The sequence below is a fragment of the Cucurbita pepo genome, chromosome 1 (genome assembly GCF_057944985.1).
Source record: "Cucurbita pepo subsp. pepo isolate OVF chromosome 1, ASM5794498v1, whole genome shotgun sequence".
Taxonomy (NCBI): domain Eukaryota; kingdom Viridiplantae; phylum Streptophyta; class Magnoliopsida; order Cucurbitales; family Cucurbitaceae; genus Cucurbita; species Cucurbita pepo.
Window position 1 is genome coordinate 10,188,625 of NC_141798.1, and position 19,138 is coordinate 10,207,762.

Here is a 19,138-nt window from a genome sequence, read left to right on the forward strand (position 1 = left end):
TTTATTTCAAGAGCATGAATTTTGGAATTAAAAAAAATTGTGTGCATTTCACAAAAACATTAATAGAAACCATTTATTTTGGGCTTCATAAATTTGTGTTCATGTAGTCTTAATCTATTTGTGTTCATGTAGTCTTAAGATTAAGAAAAGTATATAGTTCATCCATAAATTAAATTGCTAATAAGAGCACAGGATTGAAAACTTGGAAAATAAAAATAAAACTATAAGCCAACTAGACGTTGCTCTAGAGTTTTTGAGAGTGGAATTAGAAAAGTAAGCTTTATCATTCTCAAATTCCTTGAATAAGGTTTCTAAATCCACTCATCGTATTTATTCTCGCTAGATTAATCAATAATAGAGATTACATATATTATTTCAATCGTCCATCATTGTATAATAAACTTTATATGCATAGAAATTTGGACGAGAAGAATCAGTAAGACACCTGGATGGATGGATGGATGGATGGATGGATGGATGGAAGGAACAAGAGGATGAAGATCAACGAATCTCACTATTAGTCTCATTTTTTGTCTTTATTGTCATCTAATTCGTCATAAAGAGTAAGCACGAATCACTTCTAGAATAGGCGCATGACATGTCGGACACTTTTCTCTTGCTTCGACCAACTCGTTAGCACATTTTGAACATGTGCACATGTGCCGGCATCTATAGATTGTAACGGAGAAAATATAAGTTAAATGAAACTTGGAACTAGAGAAAAACACACAAAAATGGTCTGAGATTTTGCTAGAATGACCTATACAACAAAGCATCAATATGGTTATCACAACATATACAACAAATTCCTTTCCTTACTCGGTCCCATTTGGGTTCTTCGTCTGGCAAACTGTCTTCAAATATCTCTGTTCGTGAACATTATATGTAGTCAAGCCAGTCGAATGACATGTGAAAGTGATATCATATTAGTGACCAGAACACTAAAGAATATCCCATCCTCCCTCCACCCATGCTGAATAACCATTTGAGTAAAGTATGATATATTTCGGTGGTTCAGGGCAGGAACAACATCAAAAAAAACAAAGAAGGCCATGTCGAATTTTGGAAAAATATAATATCTACAACCAAGAAGCACAGAAACTACTTAAATTACTTATGAAATCACTTAGATTAAGGCATGCACCTCTGCAAATCAAGTACCATGTTCTATTTTTTTTTAGGGGGTGGGGTGGGTTCACAGGAAGCTTGTTAATTGATCAAATCTAAATGATGTAATAAACTAAAGAATTCAGCTACATTGAGAATGAAGGCATACCTTCTGAACCAGCTGTTCGGTTAAGTGCAGAAGAAACTTCTTGCTTAATTGAGCGTTGCAGCTCAAGTTGCATGTCCATGCATGTCTCCAACATTCTCTGTAGGTTGCTCATCCTCTGCTGCAGCCTAGGCATGTCGATCCTCAAATCATTAATGATCTCCCAGTCCTGTAACGTTCAGCAACAACATCAAATTTAAAAGAATAGTAATAACAATAAAATAAAGAACGAAAAAAAGATGACCAGATTATCCAACAACCAACACTGACTTCACCTAATAGACAATTGCAATAATTCTAAATAGAATTATAGAATCACAATTCATCAATCGTTTACCATTGATATTTGCACGTTTTCCTATCTCTTTTATTTACTTTAATCCAACTGATTTCACCCAAAAAGACAACAAACAAGGGAACAATGATGAGACATACAACTCCAAACTGCTGATGGAAATCACGTCTTGACCAACTATCATGACTCAATTCATGTTCCCAAAGTTGCCGAGGGGGCATTGCAGGTGGCAGAGGCAAAGCAAGTGGATGGCTCGCAGCAGAACCCGCTTGACCTGCAGTCTGCCTGTCGTGCTCTTGCTCTTGTTCTGCAGACGTGTAAGGGGACATCGTCTCGTCTAGATCCCCATTACTGGTACTGTGACCTCGCCTGTCTATGTAAGATCGAATTAACTGGTCAAGACTTTCTCGGAAACCACTACTAAGAAGAGTAGAGACACTTCTCCTGCATAATAAAGAAAAATAGTCCACATGTAAATTCACCATTTAGTCTGAATTCAACCAGGCATGTTGTTATATAAATTTTTTGATACCTATTTAAAAGTTCTCTCATTTCCACATTATGCACATTATTCTCTTCACGAAAATAAAGGTCTCCAACCTTCGGCTAGATGTAGCCTCCCGACTAGGAGAGCCCTCTAACCAATTAGGCACATCCTCCACAATGATAGCATTTTCATGTGAAGCTCCAAGGGCATTTTACAGATGAATATCTCCTCTATGTGTCATACTCGAGAATTCTCCAGACCAATGAGTAGTGTGATGCTTTCCAACTGAGTTTCATTTATATCTTCTTCAATGCTGTTTTCCATTCATCCCGTTGAAAACCATATGCTTGCCAATCATTTGGCTCAACTCCCATACCTAGATCTTCATTCAGTTGCTCGTGAGAAGTAGATTCCAGCGGATCTACATTTTCAAGATCATTGTCTTGAAAACTTCTAGAATGATCTGATAATACTCCAATATCATCATATTCCTCGCGGGTATCAATTTGTTGAATGGAAGATTCGACATCTGGTATGCTAGTATGATCCTCGTCATCAATTTGAGGAACTTCAAGGTATAAATTTTTTGCAGCAATTTCTTGTAAAATTCTTCTCATACGTTGTCCTGAATCTTCTCTCATCTCCATCGAGTTGATATCAGCTATTTGGCTGGCTACACCATTCTCTTCAACCTGTTCTTGTGTACTTTCTAGCGCATCAATAGATGCTTCCCTACCTTGAGCATTAATTCTTTCTAAATCAGATATGACTTGAGTTAGACCAATGCTATAAGAGCTTGCGTTATGACTTTCCACGTTAATTGGCCCAGAACGTCTAGGAAGATCATCTAGGACCTCAAAACTCCTTGTACGATTCAGGTCAATTAGAGAATCACCATCATCACTGTTATATGTGGTGTCAGAATGCCGGCTACTTGCTTGATCTTGAACAGAATTATCCAATCGGGAGAAGAATCCTTCCCTAATTCAAAGAAAGTCAAAATATCATTAGTATTATCAAAAGGGATAGGCCAGCATTACAGAGTGGACAAGCAGGTCAAGTTGCCAATGAGCTTGAGTGAAAAACAACTGGCAAAAGTTCAAGGTTGACACTGAAGGAAACAATACACGACTCTCATTCTGAATCAAGTGAATTAAGGAGTTTTTCTTCCTCAAAATTTTTGTAGTACCCAAGTCCTGACCTTTTACACTTTCACAAACTTCAAAGTAGCTTACTATTGTTCAACTTCACAACATTTGAAAGCTCCCAATCAAAGAAGGTTAGTCTTCCAAGCAGGTCGCAAGTTTTGGACCTAAGACTTCTTAGTTAAAGTTAACGACCCTTAACCACAATGCCCAGTGATCAAATTTGTGTTTTCTTGACTATAACTAGTAATGAATTCAAGTTCAACAAGGAAAACGAACAATGTCCATCGGTGTTAACATTAATGTAGAAAAAGACGTTAGTACGAAGGTTTGTTAAGCTTTAGGTTTAGTTTAACCCAAATTAAGACACACTAATTAGTGACCAGATAACTTTTGGATTGAGGATATACAATCGCATATGAAATTGATCACTATTTCTCATACCTTGGTAATTCAAAAAAATTTAGTTTCCTAATAATGTAATTAGCATTAAGGATGTCGCTAGACATTAGACATTTAATCTTACATGCCAATGATGATTGGAGTGGCATTGATGAGACACTCCTAGCAATTTACATGGCAGTAATTTGACACTAGTTGCCCATTCTTGAAGTTTCTCTTATCTACAAGCAATTTACTAATGATATTCAGACACGGCAGTATAGGAGTCTTGAGGTTATTCTTGGATCTAAATATTCGAATCCAGCAGATATGTGGTCATTTGCTTGCATTTGTTTTGAGTTGGCCACTGGCGATGTTCTCTTTGATCCACACAGTGGTGACAACTATGAAAGGGATGAGGTATGTTCAGAGACTTTTTTTTTTTTTTTTGTTCTTTTATCAGTATGATTATTTTTTTCTTTCTTATACTCATTTATTCTTAACGTGTAACATTTGTTAATCGAGTCTCACCTCCCCTTGGGAAGCATTGCTTCTACTTATAGTAAAGTCCCACATTTTCAATCGTTTGAAAACCATGCTTAAAAGTTTTTTTCTTTTTTTGTGTTGTTTGTTATTGTTGTTTTTTTTTCGTTATCAATGAGTTATAATTTTATTCGTTGACATGTTTCTTCCGTTGTAGCTGTAACAGCGGCATAATGTAGAAGTTTACCTGATACTGAAATATTTGGTCGGTTGTTTTATTTTGGTTAACTGGTGGAGGAGGCTCAATTTAATTTCAACAATGTCATACACTAAATATGCCAGGTGAATAGGTGAATAATTTGTAAAGACTGTCGTTTGGAAAACATAAAGAATTTTACTTTTAACTTGATGCCTTTCTTTCCATTTTTTTAATACAATGTGGCTATTATCTCAGCTAATCGCATTCTCCTTAGCTTGTAGGATAGCGGTAGTATACATATGGTACTTGTTTCTTTTTTTTAAAAAACAACTATATGTATATCATGTCGACATCACTGGTATACGTGTTCGAGGAACATCAAAACAAGACTTTGCTATGAGTATCAGCTTATTACATGGACCTTCTCTTCTGGAAGTTGTAATTTCTACTCTTTATTTTAGTTTCAGGATCATTTCGCATTGATGATGGAGCTTCTTGGAGTGATGCCTCGCAAGGTAATGTTTACATACTTACAGATACCATGTCGTCTTTATTTTATATATATGAAATTTTTTTCACTTATTTATATTTTGCTCTTTCTTAAAATATCCGGGCACAGATTGCATTAGGTGGCTGCTATTCAAGGGACTACTTCAACAAATATGGCGAGTTGAGGCATATTCCTCAATTGTGCTTTTGGCCTCTTAATAAGGTGTTAACCGAGAAGTATGATTTCAGCAAGCAAGATGCTAATGACTTGGCTGACTTTCTTGTTCCTTTATTGGATTTTGCACCTGAAAAGACACCAAGAGCAGCACAATGTCTCAGCCATCCGTGGTTGAGTTATGTCTCAAGAATTCTTGAATCTTCTGTATCAACCCATCAAAATCAGCCCAAAGATCAGGACGCTTCAACTAAAAGAAGCGAGAAGGATGAGAGAGAAGCTATGGAGATTGTAATGGGAAACATAACTATTGATGGAACTTCGAAATAGACATGACCAGAAATGGCAACGTACGCGATTTCAGGCTATGTTTCGTGCAGTATAATCGTGGTCTATAGCTCGGGTTTCCATCGAAGTTGGAAACATATTCATGAACCACATGGATTCAGTGTTGTCCTACGTGCTATCCGAAGCAATCATCATCTTTTGCTTTGGTGAGAGTCGACCAGCATTCGTAGGCCCATCTCGAGCAACTTCGAACGGTGGATTGTTTTGACAGAGTGCGCGTTCGAGTATGATTTGCATATCTTTACAAACTAACAATATTTCTAGGTCTCTTGTAGCACAGCTTTCTGGATCATAATTTCTTCCTGAAACCTTGAACAGATATAAAATATATTTTTGGTGCTAGATTCTTGCCATTTTGTTTATTGTAATGTTGGCCACTACCGGGTTTTCTATTTAAAAATGAACTTTTTTTATATATTAAAACTTTTCAGATATAAAATAATCGGGCGGCCCAAAAGGGGATGGAGGATACCCGACTCAATCAACGAAATGAGCATATGGTCGAGTGCAGGACAGACTGGGAAGCAGGGAAAATTTCAGGCCATACGAATACGACGCTTCCCTAAAGACAATCTTGTGGGGAAGTCGAGGTTGAAGACGACTGCAAGTCCATAACCTAATCGTATTCTTGACCCTTGAAACCTGTCATGGAGCTGGCCTCGGATTCCGACCTTGTAGAAGCGGAATTGGAGCCAGACCTTGACCATGTAGAAGCTGGTAATGGACTTGTCCATTGTCACCATCGCACTTTTGCAGTAGCGGGATAGCGACTGTGGGACACTTGTTCTAACCCAGTGAAAAAATCAGTGATGTGAATTTCAGATTTCGTGGACGATATCGACGTATGCTCGAACCTCAGGTTATGTTTGAGAGAAATACTTTAGAAAATTTGAGCGAGGTAATACGCTAATTTATTTGATAGTTTTTGAAGTTGTGGATGTATTAGACACAAGCGTAAGAATTCAAAAACTTACGAACTGCAATAATTATTAATATTAGATCTATTTTGTTGATACTTTTAACCATTTTTTCTAAGACATAACAGAAATACTAATTTTTCATTTATCACCATATTGAACTTATAAACACATGAAAATGTTGGCACATCGATGAAAATTTGAAAACCCCCGGATTCTTATTCTTGTTGACTTGACGGAACTTAGCAAACTACCATTTTTTCAAAAAGTTATTTTTGTTGGTAGAGAGAGGCGTCTTGATGATTTGAAGTGAAGAAGAATGGACTATTTGGGGGACCAACCATATTCTTTGACATAATGGTTTATGGATCCTTGTAGGATGGCTATTGTGTAAGCCACTTGTAATGATAATGAGAAGTAGGGTTGAATGAGAACAGGCTAAGAAATCAATAAAAAGACTTAAGCATCTGCTCTTGAGTGGAGCACGGTTGAAACCACTTTGTGAGGGTGTCATAAAGTTCTAAACCCCATCCTTCGGCCCCTTTTTCTTTTCATACAACGTCCAAGAATATGAGAAAAGCACCAAAATGTCCACGTTTCTCTTTTGTTGGGAATAAACTTAAATGGAAAAAAGAAAATAAGGGTAGTTTTTTGTTTTGGTAAATTTAGTAAGGCTTTTGAAATTTGAGCTGTAAGAAGGAAAAGGAAAAGGCCAAACAAAATATGAAGGGACAAGAATCAGTCTAGTAGGAGAGAACGGGTTATGGGATATCTAATTTTAGATCTTAGAAATCCTCTAAATTCGTTCGTTTTCATTGTAAAAAGAAGATGCAAAGAGCAAGAGCAGGAGACAAAAAGCAAGCAAGAGCAGAAGACAAAAAGCAAAGCGTATAGTGTAATAGAAAATAGTTTTTTCGGAATTTCTTTTGTCCCTTTGTCTCTCCCCCTCTCGATACCTCCTTCGCAGCTTCGTGAGAGTTATTTAAACAAGTTGGTTTCAAAGTTAGTGTTTATTTTTTACAAGTTGGTATCAGAGCGGATTGTTATTTCAACAAATTGGTATAAGAGCGAATTTTATTTCAACAAATTTGTATCAGTGCCGATGAATAAGATGGGACAAAAGAAGCATGGGACACTTTAGAAAAGGTGTTCAAAGGAACCGACCGATTCAAGCAGGTGCGTCTCCAGACACTCTGCGTGGCGAGTTGGAGAGAATGAAGATGAAGGAGTCAGAAAATGTATTTGACTACATCACGCGCGTACAGACCGTGGCAAATCAACTAAATCGAAACCGAGAAATGTTACCTGAGACGCGGGTTGTGGAGAAGATGTTGAAGTCGTTAACAGATAACTTCGAGAATGTTGTATGAGACATAGAAGAGTCGAAGGACCTAGCGACGTTCACGGTCGATGAGCTCGCCGGTTCTCTCGAGGCACACGAGCAACGTAAGAAAAAGAAGAAGGAGACCCTCGATCAAGCGCTTCAGACTAAGGCATCAATAAAGGATGAAAAGGTACTCTTCTCTCAAAATACTCAAGGTAGAGGTCGTGGAAGTCGCGAGAATGGTCGAGGTAGTCAAGGCAACAGTTACGAAGAAAACTATAAAGAGAATAGACTATCGAGCCAAGCAAATAGGCGTGGAAGAGGACACAATCAAGGACGCGGTCAAGGATACAATTCCACATCCAGTGTTACCAAATGTCAGAAATATGGCCACTATGCAAATAACTATAACTTCGACAGATGTTACAATTGTGGCAGAATGGGTCATTATGCAAGAGATTGTCGAGCCGATGAAAAGGTGGAAGAAACAATTAACCTAGCCTTGGATGACGCAACAAACGGAGGCATTCTCTTGATGGCCCAAAATGAAGAGCTGAAAACGAAAGAACACGGCGGTGCAAAAGACAACGGCGATAGTCGTGAGGCGATGGAAACTAATAGAAATGAGGTGATGCACAGCTGATACCGAAGACGAGAAAATCGAATAAAGATGAACAACCAAATAATAGAGAGCCCGAGCTCGAAGATAGAGAGCTCCACTGGCTGGAAAAGCAATTCGAGGAAGAAAGAAGAAAGAGGATGAGAATGGAAGAGAGAATGGAAGAAGAAAAGATGACAGAAATGCAGATTGAACATGAGAAATAGATGGTTCAAATGCAAGCTGCAATCCCTTCAAAATCCCTTGAAAATCCCAAAACAATGACGAAGAAGAAGCCCATGCGATTAGCGAACGAGCCAATGAAACTGCCAGATCTTGAGGAGGAGAATAGAGATTCAGAGCAACAACCCAAAACTGTCGTGGATAAATCTGTGGAGAAGTCTCAATTGCAGACGTTGAAATCCCTGAACGACCAACTTTCGAAGGAGAAAGTATTGATTGAAAAAGAAAAGAAAGTTTTAGAAAAGGAGATCGAAAGATTAGAGAAGGAAGTGGCTGAGCTGAGTGAGAGTCTCTTCTATCTCAAACGGGAGAAGAAAAAGAATGGGAATGTAATCTCTGATCTTATGAAGAAAGTTGAAGAAGGTGTGGAGAAAGAGAATGACATGTTAATGTAGATTGAGGCTCTAGTGGACGAGCTAGAGAGGGAGGAGAAAGATATAGAGATGTTGACTCAATATAGAGACTCACTCGACCTGAACCTGAATCAAATCCAATAGTAGGCAGTGAATTTACGACACACGATTGAGATACTCACTCGTGATAAAGCCGAAATGGAGGAAGAAAAAATGCTAGCTGTAAATGTCGCTGTGGACTTGAGAAGAGAATTGAGTAAAATGAACGAAGCCATGATGTCTGAGTCAAGCGTGGCTAAGAACGGGAGAAATGAAGAGTTGGTGTCTCAGATAGGCTGTTCTCGAGAAGATCCAAATGAACTCTCATCAAAGAAGAACAAGCTTAGTCTGCTGCTCGAGGACAAGGAGAGAAAATTGAAGAAACCACGACTGAGCTCAAGAAAACGAAAACGACGCAGGTGGAATCGTTGAATAGAGCATTTAAGTTTATGAGGAAGTTTTGTTGGGAATAAACTTAAATGGAAAAAAGAAAAGAAGGGTAGTTTTTTATTTTGTTAAACTTAGTAAGGCTTTTGAAATGTGAGTCGTAAGAAGGAAAATGCCAAAAAAAAAAAAAAAAAAAAAAGGGACAACAATCGCTTGAGGAGAGAATGGGTTATGGGATCGCTCATTTTAAATCTCAGAAACTCTATAAATTGATTCGTTTTCATTGTAAAAAGCAAGAGGCAAAGAGGAAGAGACAGAAAGCAAAGTGTACCGTGTAATAGAAAAGAGTTTTTTTCATAATTTCCTTTGTCCCCTTGTCTCTCCCCTCTCGACACCTCCTTCACAGCTTCGTGAGAGTTATTTAAACAAGTTGGTTTCAGAGCGAGCGTCTATTTTCTGCAAGTTTGTATCGGAGGGGATTGTTATTACAACAAATTGGTATGAGAGCGAATTTTATTTCAACACTCTTTAGGGGCCATTATTGAACGATTCAACTGTTCGTGAACTTTCAAGTTTGTATCTAGGAGAACGTCCAAGTTCATATGTTTTAACTGTTAAGTGATGGACTGTGAAATCTCATATCGGTTGGAGAGGGAAATGAAGCATTCTTTATAAGGGTGTGGAAACCTCTCCCTAGTAGACGCGTTTTAAAACAGTGAGGCTGATGGTGAGATACGTAACGGGCCAAAGCAGATAATATCTTCTAGCAGTGGGCTTGAGCTGTTACAAATGGTATCAGAGCCAGACATTGGGCGGTGTACCAACGAGAATGCTGAACTCCCAAGGGGGTGGATTGTGAGATCCCACCTTAATTGGAAAGGGAAACAAAGCATATCTAGAGTGTGAAAACTTCTTCCTAGCATACGTGTTTTAAAACCGTGAGGCTAACGACGATACGTAACGAGTCAAAGCTGACAATATCTATTAGCAGTATGCTTTAGCTATTCAATGGACGTTTTCAACACTAACATCAATACAAGTTCATAAATTCATCTTCAGTGGCATACATGTCAGGATGATTTTCGTATCCTGTTTATAGTGTTTCATCATCGTTATGTGTTATTTATATATTGTTTGGACTGCCAAGATCAGCATAGTACTTAATGATCCATCCTTTAATGATGTTAACCTCTGTCTCTCTTTGTTCCACCAACCACTGGGGATCCGTTTCATTTGCTCGTAAAATGTCCAAACAATGAGATCCTGGAAAGTTCAAAACATGTCAGCTCAAAAGAACAAAGCTTTGAAGTTAGAATTTATGAGTCTGAATCAAACCATTAGGCGTATGGAGTGCAAGGAGACTGTCAGATAAGTTATGCAACACTCTGCATTCACAAAAAGAGATAGAGAGTTGAAGTAAAGCTGATTGTTCTTTATGTGCAATAAATGTTGGAGCTTTGGTTTTCGTTTACCCGCCGCTGCTATAAGGGTCCCTGAGTCCATTGGAGAAAATGATGTTGCTGCCAAATCTCTTAAGGATGAGTTTTATGTCCTGAAATTTGAAGGGAGACAAAGAAATTGTGAGATTCTACGTCGGTTGGGGAGGAGAACGAACTATTCTTTATGAGCGTGTGGAAACCTCTCCCTAGTAGACGCGTTTTAGAAACCTTAAAGGGAAGCTTGAAAGGGAAAGCTCAAAGAGGATAATATATGTTAGCGGTGGGGTTGGACGTTTACAAATGGTATCAGAGCCAGACACTGGGTGATGTGCCAGCGAGGAGGCTGATCCCTGAAGGGGGCTGACACGAGGCGGTGTGCCAACAAGGACGCTGGGTCCCGAGGGGGTGGATTGTGAGATCCTATATCGGTTGGTGAGGAGAAAAAAAAAACATTGTTTATAAGGGCGTGGAAACCTCTCTAATATAAAAACCTTGAGGGGAAACCCAAAGAGGATGATATCATCTAGTGGTGGGCCCCGAAGGGGGTGGATACGAGGCGGTGTGCCAGTAAGGATGCTGGGCCTCGAGGGGGTGGATTGTGAGATCCACTAACAGAATGGTCGGATGCACCCCGAAGGGTGGTGGATACGAGGCTGTGTGCTAGCAAGGACGCTGGGCCTCGAGGGGGTAGATTGTGGGATCTCACATCGATTGGAGAAGGGAACGGGTGCCAGCGAGGATGCTGGGCCTCGAGGGGTGGAGTGGATTGTGGAGTCCCACATCGACTGGAGAAGGGAACGAGTGCCAACGAGGACGCTGGCCCCGAGGGAAGGGGTGGATTGTAAGATCCCACATTGGTTGGGGAGGAGAACAAAACATTCTTTACAAGGGTGTAGTTTTAAAAACTTTGAGAGGAAGCCTGAAAAAGAAAGTAAAAAAAAGACAATATCTACTATAGATTTGGGCGGTTACATTAATTTCAATAAAGAAAATAAAGAAAAAGAGAGAGGTGGCTGAAGTGCATACATGGCCTCCATAATAGGTGGTGACCCAGTGAGGCCTTGGAGACACACCGTATAACTCATTGCAGTAATCTATGAAGCTTCCAAGCTCAAAACTGTATGCTGGAAACATAGTATCATTGCCTGTGCTTAATGGCATCACCATTTCACTGCATCTCTGAGTTACACACACAACACAAAAGCTTCTTAAAACGTCAAAAAAAAAAATGAAGCTTTTCGAAGTTCGATGCATTCCACATCGGTATTTGTGTAATAAAAAGATTACCTGCCACCTCCATCCCACATCGGTTTCAGTTTCATCTCTGGCCTGATTCATGTAGCAGGAAAGATTTCCTTTATAAGCAAACACCCCTGCAGCAATTCTGTCAACAATTCCACTTCCTGGTGAAGCTCCATCAATGGCATCACAGATTATAGTGACTGGATACCTTGGTGGGTGGTCGTATTGGGCTGCGACGGTATACATAGACCACAAGAAGTCTTCCAGCTGAGCGAAGTTCTTCAGAGGACTAAAACAAGAACAACTGATTTGAAGCACAAACTTCATTAAATTTGGATATGAGAAGCCATGAATTCTAATACCTGCAACTTTTGAACTCTTTGCTAAGAATGGAAAGGCCATCCGGCTTGGAAGCAATTGTTTCAATCTTGGACCAGGAATCCCGAATGGTTTCATAGCAACTTTCACTAACGTCCTGCAAATTCATTCACATTTTTGTGTGTTTAAAAAGTTCAAAAGGTTCAAAAGGATGCATTGTTGTTGTTGTTGAAGGATCTTACTCTGAAATCCTTAGTGGCAATGGAATAGTATGCATCTTGTGGCGTGATATTGTCGAAGTAAAGGATTGGAGCTGAAGAAGCAAGAGCTCCAAGGGCGACATGAGGATATTTCAGACGAAACCATGCAGCCAACACTGTTTCCCACAAAACAAAACAGAACAAAAAAAAAACATGTTCTGTTATATAGCGTTTGAACATTTTTGTAACCGCTAGCAGATATTGTTCGCTTCGCACGTTACGTATCGTCGTTAGCCTCACGGTATTAAAACGCGTTTGCTAGAGAGAGGCTTCTACACCCTTACAAGAAGTGTTTCGTTCCCCTCTCCAACTGATGTGGGATCTCACAATCCACCGCTCTTGGTGGCTCAGCGTCCTCGCTAGTGTATGGCTCTGATACCGTTTGCAACAGCTCAAGGCCACCACTAGCAGATATTGTCCGTTTTGGCCCGTTACGTATCGCCGTTAGCCTCACGGTTTTAAGACGCGTCTGCTAGGAAGAGGCTTCCACACCCTTACAAGAAATGTTTCGTTCCCCTTTCCAACCGATGTGGGATCTCACAATCCACCCCTCTTGGAGGCCCAGTGTCCTCGCTGGCACACTACCCGGTGTCTAGCTCTGATACCATTTACAACAGCTCGAGGCCACCGCTAGCAGATATTGTCCGCTTTGGCCCGTTACATATCGTCGTTAGCCTCACGGTTTTAAAACGCGTCTGCTAGGGAGAGGCTTCCACACCCTTATAAGAAAAGTTTTGTTCCCCTCTCCACCCGATGTGGGATCTCACAATCCACCCCTCTTGGAGGCCCAGTGTCCTCGCTAGCACGCTACTCAGTGTCTAGCTCTGATACCATTTGTAACAACCCAAGGCCATCGCTAGTAGATATTGTCCGTTTTGGCCCGTTACGCATCGTCATCAGCCTTACAGTTTTAAAACACATCTACTAGCGATTCGTTTCCACACCCTTATAAGAAATGCTTCATTCCCCTTTCCAACCGACGTGAAATCTCACAATTTTAAACGAGAACCCACTTACTTCCACCATATGATCCACCAAGAACAATCACAGGAGAATCTTTAGCATGCAACTCCTTTTTAACATGTATAAGAACATCAGCATAATCTGCTATTGCTTGAGCAGAGTTGAAATAGCCTAAAGTGCTTGCATTCTTCAATGCTACCTCCCTTGATCCAAAGGGTATCGATTTCCCATAATAACGATGCTAACAACAAAACAAAACAAAATCATATAAACCCTCCAAAGCATTAAATATGAACCACACAAGAACATGAAAGCTCTTACCTCAATATAAACAAGAAGAGCCCCAAACTGAGCAGCATTATCAGTCGAGAATCCTACAATGTTCAAATCATTATCCAGTGGACCTTCAGCTCCCTAGTAGGCAAGAATGGGAGCGCTCGAATTTGCGCCGCCCCAATACTTAAAGTTGATTATATATCTATGAGCGAACGTCGTGTAGCTTTCAGGCCTATAATTGAAGTGATCTAACGTTTGGTTGTAATAAAATGTCTTGAAATCATCCGAAAGAGGCGAGGACAGAGCTTCTGAATCTCTGTCGGTTGGACTAAGCCTTGGGATTCTGTACTGTGTTGCAGAAACACAGGCTGAAAGGATGAGAAGTAAGCAAGGAAGAAGCATCATGGCGGAGTGCTTGGTTTGGCTTGATCTTCACAAACAAACAGCTCCTTTATATAACAAAAAGTTGCCCGGTTAACCGGTTCGAGTCTCGAACCAGTGGTTAGTAAGCTAGGCCAAGGCGCCTAATGAAAGGCAGTTGAATGGTTGAGTTGAGTTGAGTTGATTGTGGTCGGGAAGGCGAGTAAGTTATAGAGGTTTCTGCCAAATAAAGACACTCTTCAACAGCTTCATTCCCAAATATGCAATGAAGCTGTTGTCCTTATCAAAAATTTGCTTTTCTAATGCTAAAATCAGTTCAAAATTCCTAGTTTTAGAATAGTGTCTTCGTGAAGAAAACTTCTAATCTTAATATCTTGATGTGTCGGTTAGGGATGTTCGTTGGTTGAGTTGGGTCCGGTTGGCTGAGATACTTTTTAGATCTAATCCAATTGTTCGGGTTGAAAAATTTTCAACCCTAACAACACTTATTAATTAATACAATAAAATTTTTGAGTTGAATTGATTTCGATTGTTTGGGCAACTAAATATACGTATATATAACTCGATCGTATATAAAAATGATATTATAAAATTTATAATAAATTCGAGTTGGTTTAGTTCAACCCAATCGAGTTTCAGGAGAACCAATAAACCAATTCAATCTATAAAATTTTTATTTATGTAAGACGGCATAAATTAGGTTGGATTGATCATATTTTTCTAATTATCAACTTTTGTCGGTTTTGAAGATCAGAAGCTAAAGCTTAGAAAGTGGATGGAAAGTTCAGCAGTAAACCGACCATTGGTCCAAGTTTGTGCCATTGAAAAAGTCTTTTGGAAAAACATTAAGTTCATATCTTGAAATGACTTGATACTAACATGTTGATACAAATATGGTTTTAAAATAAAATAGTTCATCCGATCTTTCTAATTATCAAGTTTTCTTTTAAGATAATTTTAAAATAGTTAAATTTATTTTTGTTATATTTAAAATCATTTTGCAACCGGCTTAAAAAAAAAAAAAAAAGTGCAAAAATTGTTTTTTATCAAGTTTTTAGTACACGTATGGAAAGTGGATTTGAAAGTAGATATTTTATATTTAAAGATTCGAGAAATTATATATTTTTTTTCCTTGATAACAAAAAAAACAAAAAAAAGTATTTTGTGATGGGAATTTTTTTATTAAAAATATTTTATTTTTTTAAAGTAAAATAAGAATTAATATTTCGAGTATGAAAACTTCAGAATTTAGGTGCACCTAAGTTGGAACCAAGCTGTATTGCACGTGTCTTATTGTCGGTTAACAAGGTTGTTTGTGGCATCGACGGTGGTAGTGCTGGAAGGGCTAGCATATTCAAATTGGAATTTATAATTATAACCCAACTTTATTTATGTTTATTTTTTAGTTTAGCACGAATTATTATATAAAAGAGTCAATTTTTTCGGTTAATAATATTATAAAAGAGTTGAATAAATTGTACTTTAATTTTATTTCAAGAGCATGAATTTTGGAATTAAAAAAAATTGTGTGCATTTCACAAAAACATTAATAGAAACCATTTATTTTGGGCTTCATAAATTTGTGTTCATGTAGTCTTAATCTATTTGTGTTCATGTAGTCTTAAGATTAAGAAAAGTATATAGTTCATCCATAAATTAAATTGCTAATAAGAGCACAGGATTGAAAACTTGGAAAATAAAAATAAAACTATAAGCCAACTAGACGTTGCTCTAGAGTTTTTGAGAGTGGAATTAGAAAAGTAAGCTTTATCATTCTCAAATTCCTTGAATAAGGTTTCTAAATCCACTCATCGTATTTATTCTCGCTAGATTAATCAATAATAGAGATTACATATATTATTTCAATCGTCCATCATTGTATAATAAACTTTATATGCATAGAAATTTGGACGAGAAGAATCAGTAAGACACCTGGATGGATGGATGGATGGATGGATGGATGGATGGAAGGAACAAGAGGATGAAGATCAACGAATCTCACTATTAGTCTCATTTTTTGTCTTTATTGTCATCTAATTCGTCATAAAGAGTAAGCACGAATCACTTCTAGAATAGGCGCATGACATGTCGGACACTTTTCTCTTGCTTCGACCAACTCGTTAGCACATTTTGAACATGTGCACATGTGCCGGCATCTATAGATTGTAACGGAGAAAATATAAGTTAAATGAAACTTGGAACTAGAGAAAAACACACAAAAATGGTCTGAGATTTTGCTAGAATGACCTATACAACAAAGCATCAATATGGTTATCACAACATATACAACAAATTCCTTTCCTTACTCGGTCCCATTTGGGTTCTTCGTCTGGCAAACTGTCTTCAAATATCTCTGTTCGTGAACATTATATGTAGTCAAGCCAGTCGAATGACATGTGAAAGTGATATCATATTAGTGACCAGAACACTAAAGAATATCCCATCCTCCCTCCACCCATGCTGAATAACCATTTGAGTAAAGTATGATATATTTCGGTGGTTCAGGGCAGGAACAACATCAAAAAAAACAAAGAAGGCCATGTCGAATTTTGGAAAAATATAATATCTACAACCAAGAAGCACAGAAACTACTTAAATTACTTATGAAATCACTTAGATTAAGGCATGCACCTCTGCAAATCAAGTACCATGTTCTATTTTTTTTTAGGGGGTGGGGTGGGTTCACAGGAAGCTTGTTAATTGATCAAATCTAAATGATGTAATAAACTAAAGAATTCAGCTACATTGAGAATGAAGGCATACCTTCTGAACCAGCTGTTCGGTTAAGTGCAGAAGAAACTTCTTGCTTAATTGAGCGTTGCAGCTCAAGTTGCATGTCCATGCATGTCTCCAACATTCTCTGTAGGTTGCTCATCCTCTGCTGCAGCCTAGGCATGTCGATCCTCAAATCATTAATGATCTCCCAGTCCTGTAACGTTCAGCAACAACATCAAATTTAAAAGAATAGTAATAACAATAAAATAAAGAACGAAAAAAAGATGACCAGATTATCCAACAACCAACACTGACTTCACCTAATAGACAATTGCAATAATTCTAAATAGAATTATAGAATCACAATTCATCAATCGTTTACCATTGATATTTGCACGTTTTCCTATCTCTTTTATTTACTTTAATCCAACTGATTTCACCCAAAAAGACAACAAACAAGGGAACAATGATGAGACATACAACTCCAAACTGCTGATGGAAATCACGTCTTGACCAACTATCATGACTCAATTCATGTTCCCAAAGTTGCCGAGGGGGCATTGCAGGTGGCAGAGGCAAAGCAAGTGGATGGCTCGCAGCAGAACCCGCTTGACCTGCAGTCTGCCTGTCGTGCTCTTGCTCTTGTTCTGCAGACGTGTAAGGGGACATCGTCTCGTCTAGATCCCCATTACTGGTACTGTGACCTCGCCTGTCTATGTAAGATCGAATTAACTGGTCAAGACTTTCTCGGAAACCACTACTAAGAAGAGTAGAGACACTTCTCCTGCATAATAAAGAAAAATAGTCCACATGTAAATTCACCATTTAGTCTGAATTCAACCAGGCATGTTGTTATATAAATTTTTTGATACCTATTTAAAAGTTCTCTCATTTCCACATTATGCACATTATTCTCTTCACGAAAATAAAGGTCTCCAACCTTCGGCTAGATGTAGCCTCCCGACTAGGAGAGCCCTCTAACCAATTAGGCACATCCTCCACAATGATAGCATTTTCATGTGAAGCTCCAAGGGCATTTTACAGATGAATATCTCCTCTATGTGTCATACTCGAGAATTCTCCAGACCAATGAGTAGTGTGATGCTTTCCAACTGAGTTTCATTTATATCTTCTTCAATGCTGTTTTCCATTCATCCCGTTGAAAACCATATGCTTGCCAATCATTTGGCTCAACTCCCATACCTAGATCTTCATTCAGTTGCTCGTGAGAAGTAGATTCCAGCGGATCTACATTTTCAAGATCATTGTCTTGAAAACTTCTAGAATGATCTGATAATACTCCAATATCATCATATTCCTCGCGGGTATCAATTTGTTGAATGGAAGATTCGACATCTGGTATGCTAGTATGATCCTCGTCATCAATTTGAGGAACTTCAAGGTATAAATTTTTTGCAGCAATTTCTTGTAAAATTCTTCTCATACGTTGTCCTGAATCTTCTCTCATCTCCATCGAGTTGATATCAGCTATTTGGCTGGCTACACCATTCTCTTCAACCTGTTCTTGTGTACTTTCTAGCGCATCAATAGATGCTTCCCTACCTTGAGCATTAATTCTTTCTAAATCAGATATGACTTGAGTTAGACCAATGCTATAAGAGCTTGCGTTATGACTTTCCACGTTAATTGGCCCAGAACGTCTAGGAAGATCATCTAGGACCTCAAAACTCCTTGTACGATTCAGGTCAATTAGAGAATCACCATCATCACTGTTATATGTGGTGTCAGAATGCCGGCTACTTGCTTGATCTTGAACAGAATTATCCAATCGGGAGAAGAATCCTTCCCTAATTCAAAGAAAGTCAAAATATCATTAGTATTATCGAAAGGGATAGGCCAGCATTACAGAGTGGACAAGCAGGTCAAGTTGCCAATGAGCTTGAGTGAAAAACAACTGGCAAAAGTTCAAGGTTGACACTGAAGGAAACAATACACGACTCTCATTCTGAATCAAGTGAATTAAGGAGTTTTTCTTCCTCAAAATTTTTGTAGTACCCAAGTCCTGACCTTTTACACTTTCACAAACTTCAAAGTAGCTTACTATTGTTCAACTTCACAACATTTGAAAGCTCCCAATCAAAGAAGGTTAGTCTTCCAAGCAGGTCGCAAGTTTTGGACCTAAGACTTCTTAGTTAAAGTTAACGACCCTTAACCACAATGCCCAGTGATCAAATTTGTGTTTTCTTGACTATAACTAGTAATGAATTCAAGTTCAACAAGGAAAACGAACAATGTCCATCGGTGTTAACATTAATGTAGAAAAAGACGTTAGTACGAAGGTTTGTTAAGCTTTAGGTTTAGTTTAACCCAAATTAAGACACACTAATTAGTGACCAGATAACTTTTGGATTGAGGATATACAATCGCATATGAAATTGATCACTATT

General features: G+C 38.5%; 1 protein-coding gene and 3 pseudogenes across 1 annotated transcript; 1 reads left to right on the plus strand and 3 right to left on the minus strand.

The window, feature by feature from the left end:
* Positions 1-476: 476 nt before the first annotated feature.
* On the minus strand, positions 477-3,193 carry LOC147794669 (uncharacterized; annotated as a pseudogene).
* A 677-nt stretch (positions 3,194-3,870) lies between these two features.
* Positions 3,871-5,257, plus strand: LOC147794670 (uncharacterized). Its single transcript, XM_087128925.1, has 3 exons — positions 3,871-4,001; positions 4,731-4,778; positions 4,883-5,257. The coding sequence occupies exons 1-3, from the start codon at positions 3,912-3,914 to the stop codon at positions 5,255-5,257; spliced, it is 513 nt and encodes a 170-aa protein (XP_086985051.1). The 5' UTR covers positions 3,871-3,911.
* Positions 5,258-10,259: 5,002 nt separating this feature from the next.
* On the minus strand, positions 10,260-14,039 carry LOC147794671 (uncharacterized; annotated as a pseudogene).
* A 1,939-nt stretch (positions 14,040-15,978) lies between these two features.
* On the minus strand, positions 15,979-18,695 carry LOC147794672 (uncharacterized; annotated as a pseudogene).
* Between the last annotated feature and the right edge of the window lie 443 nt (positions 18,696-19,138).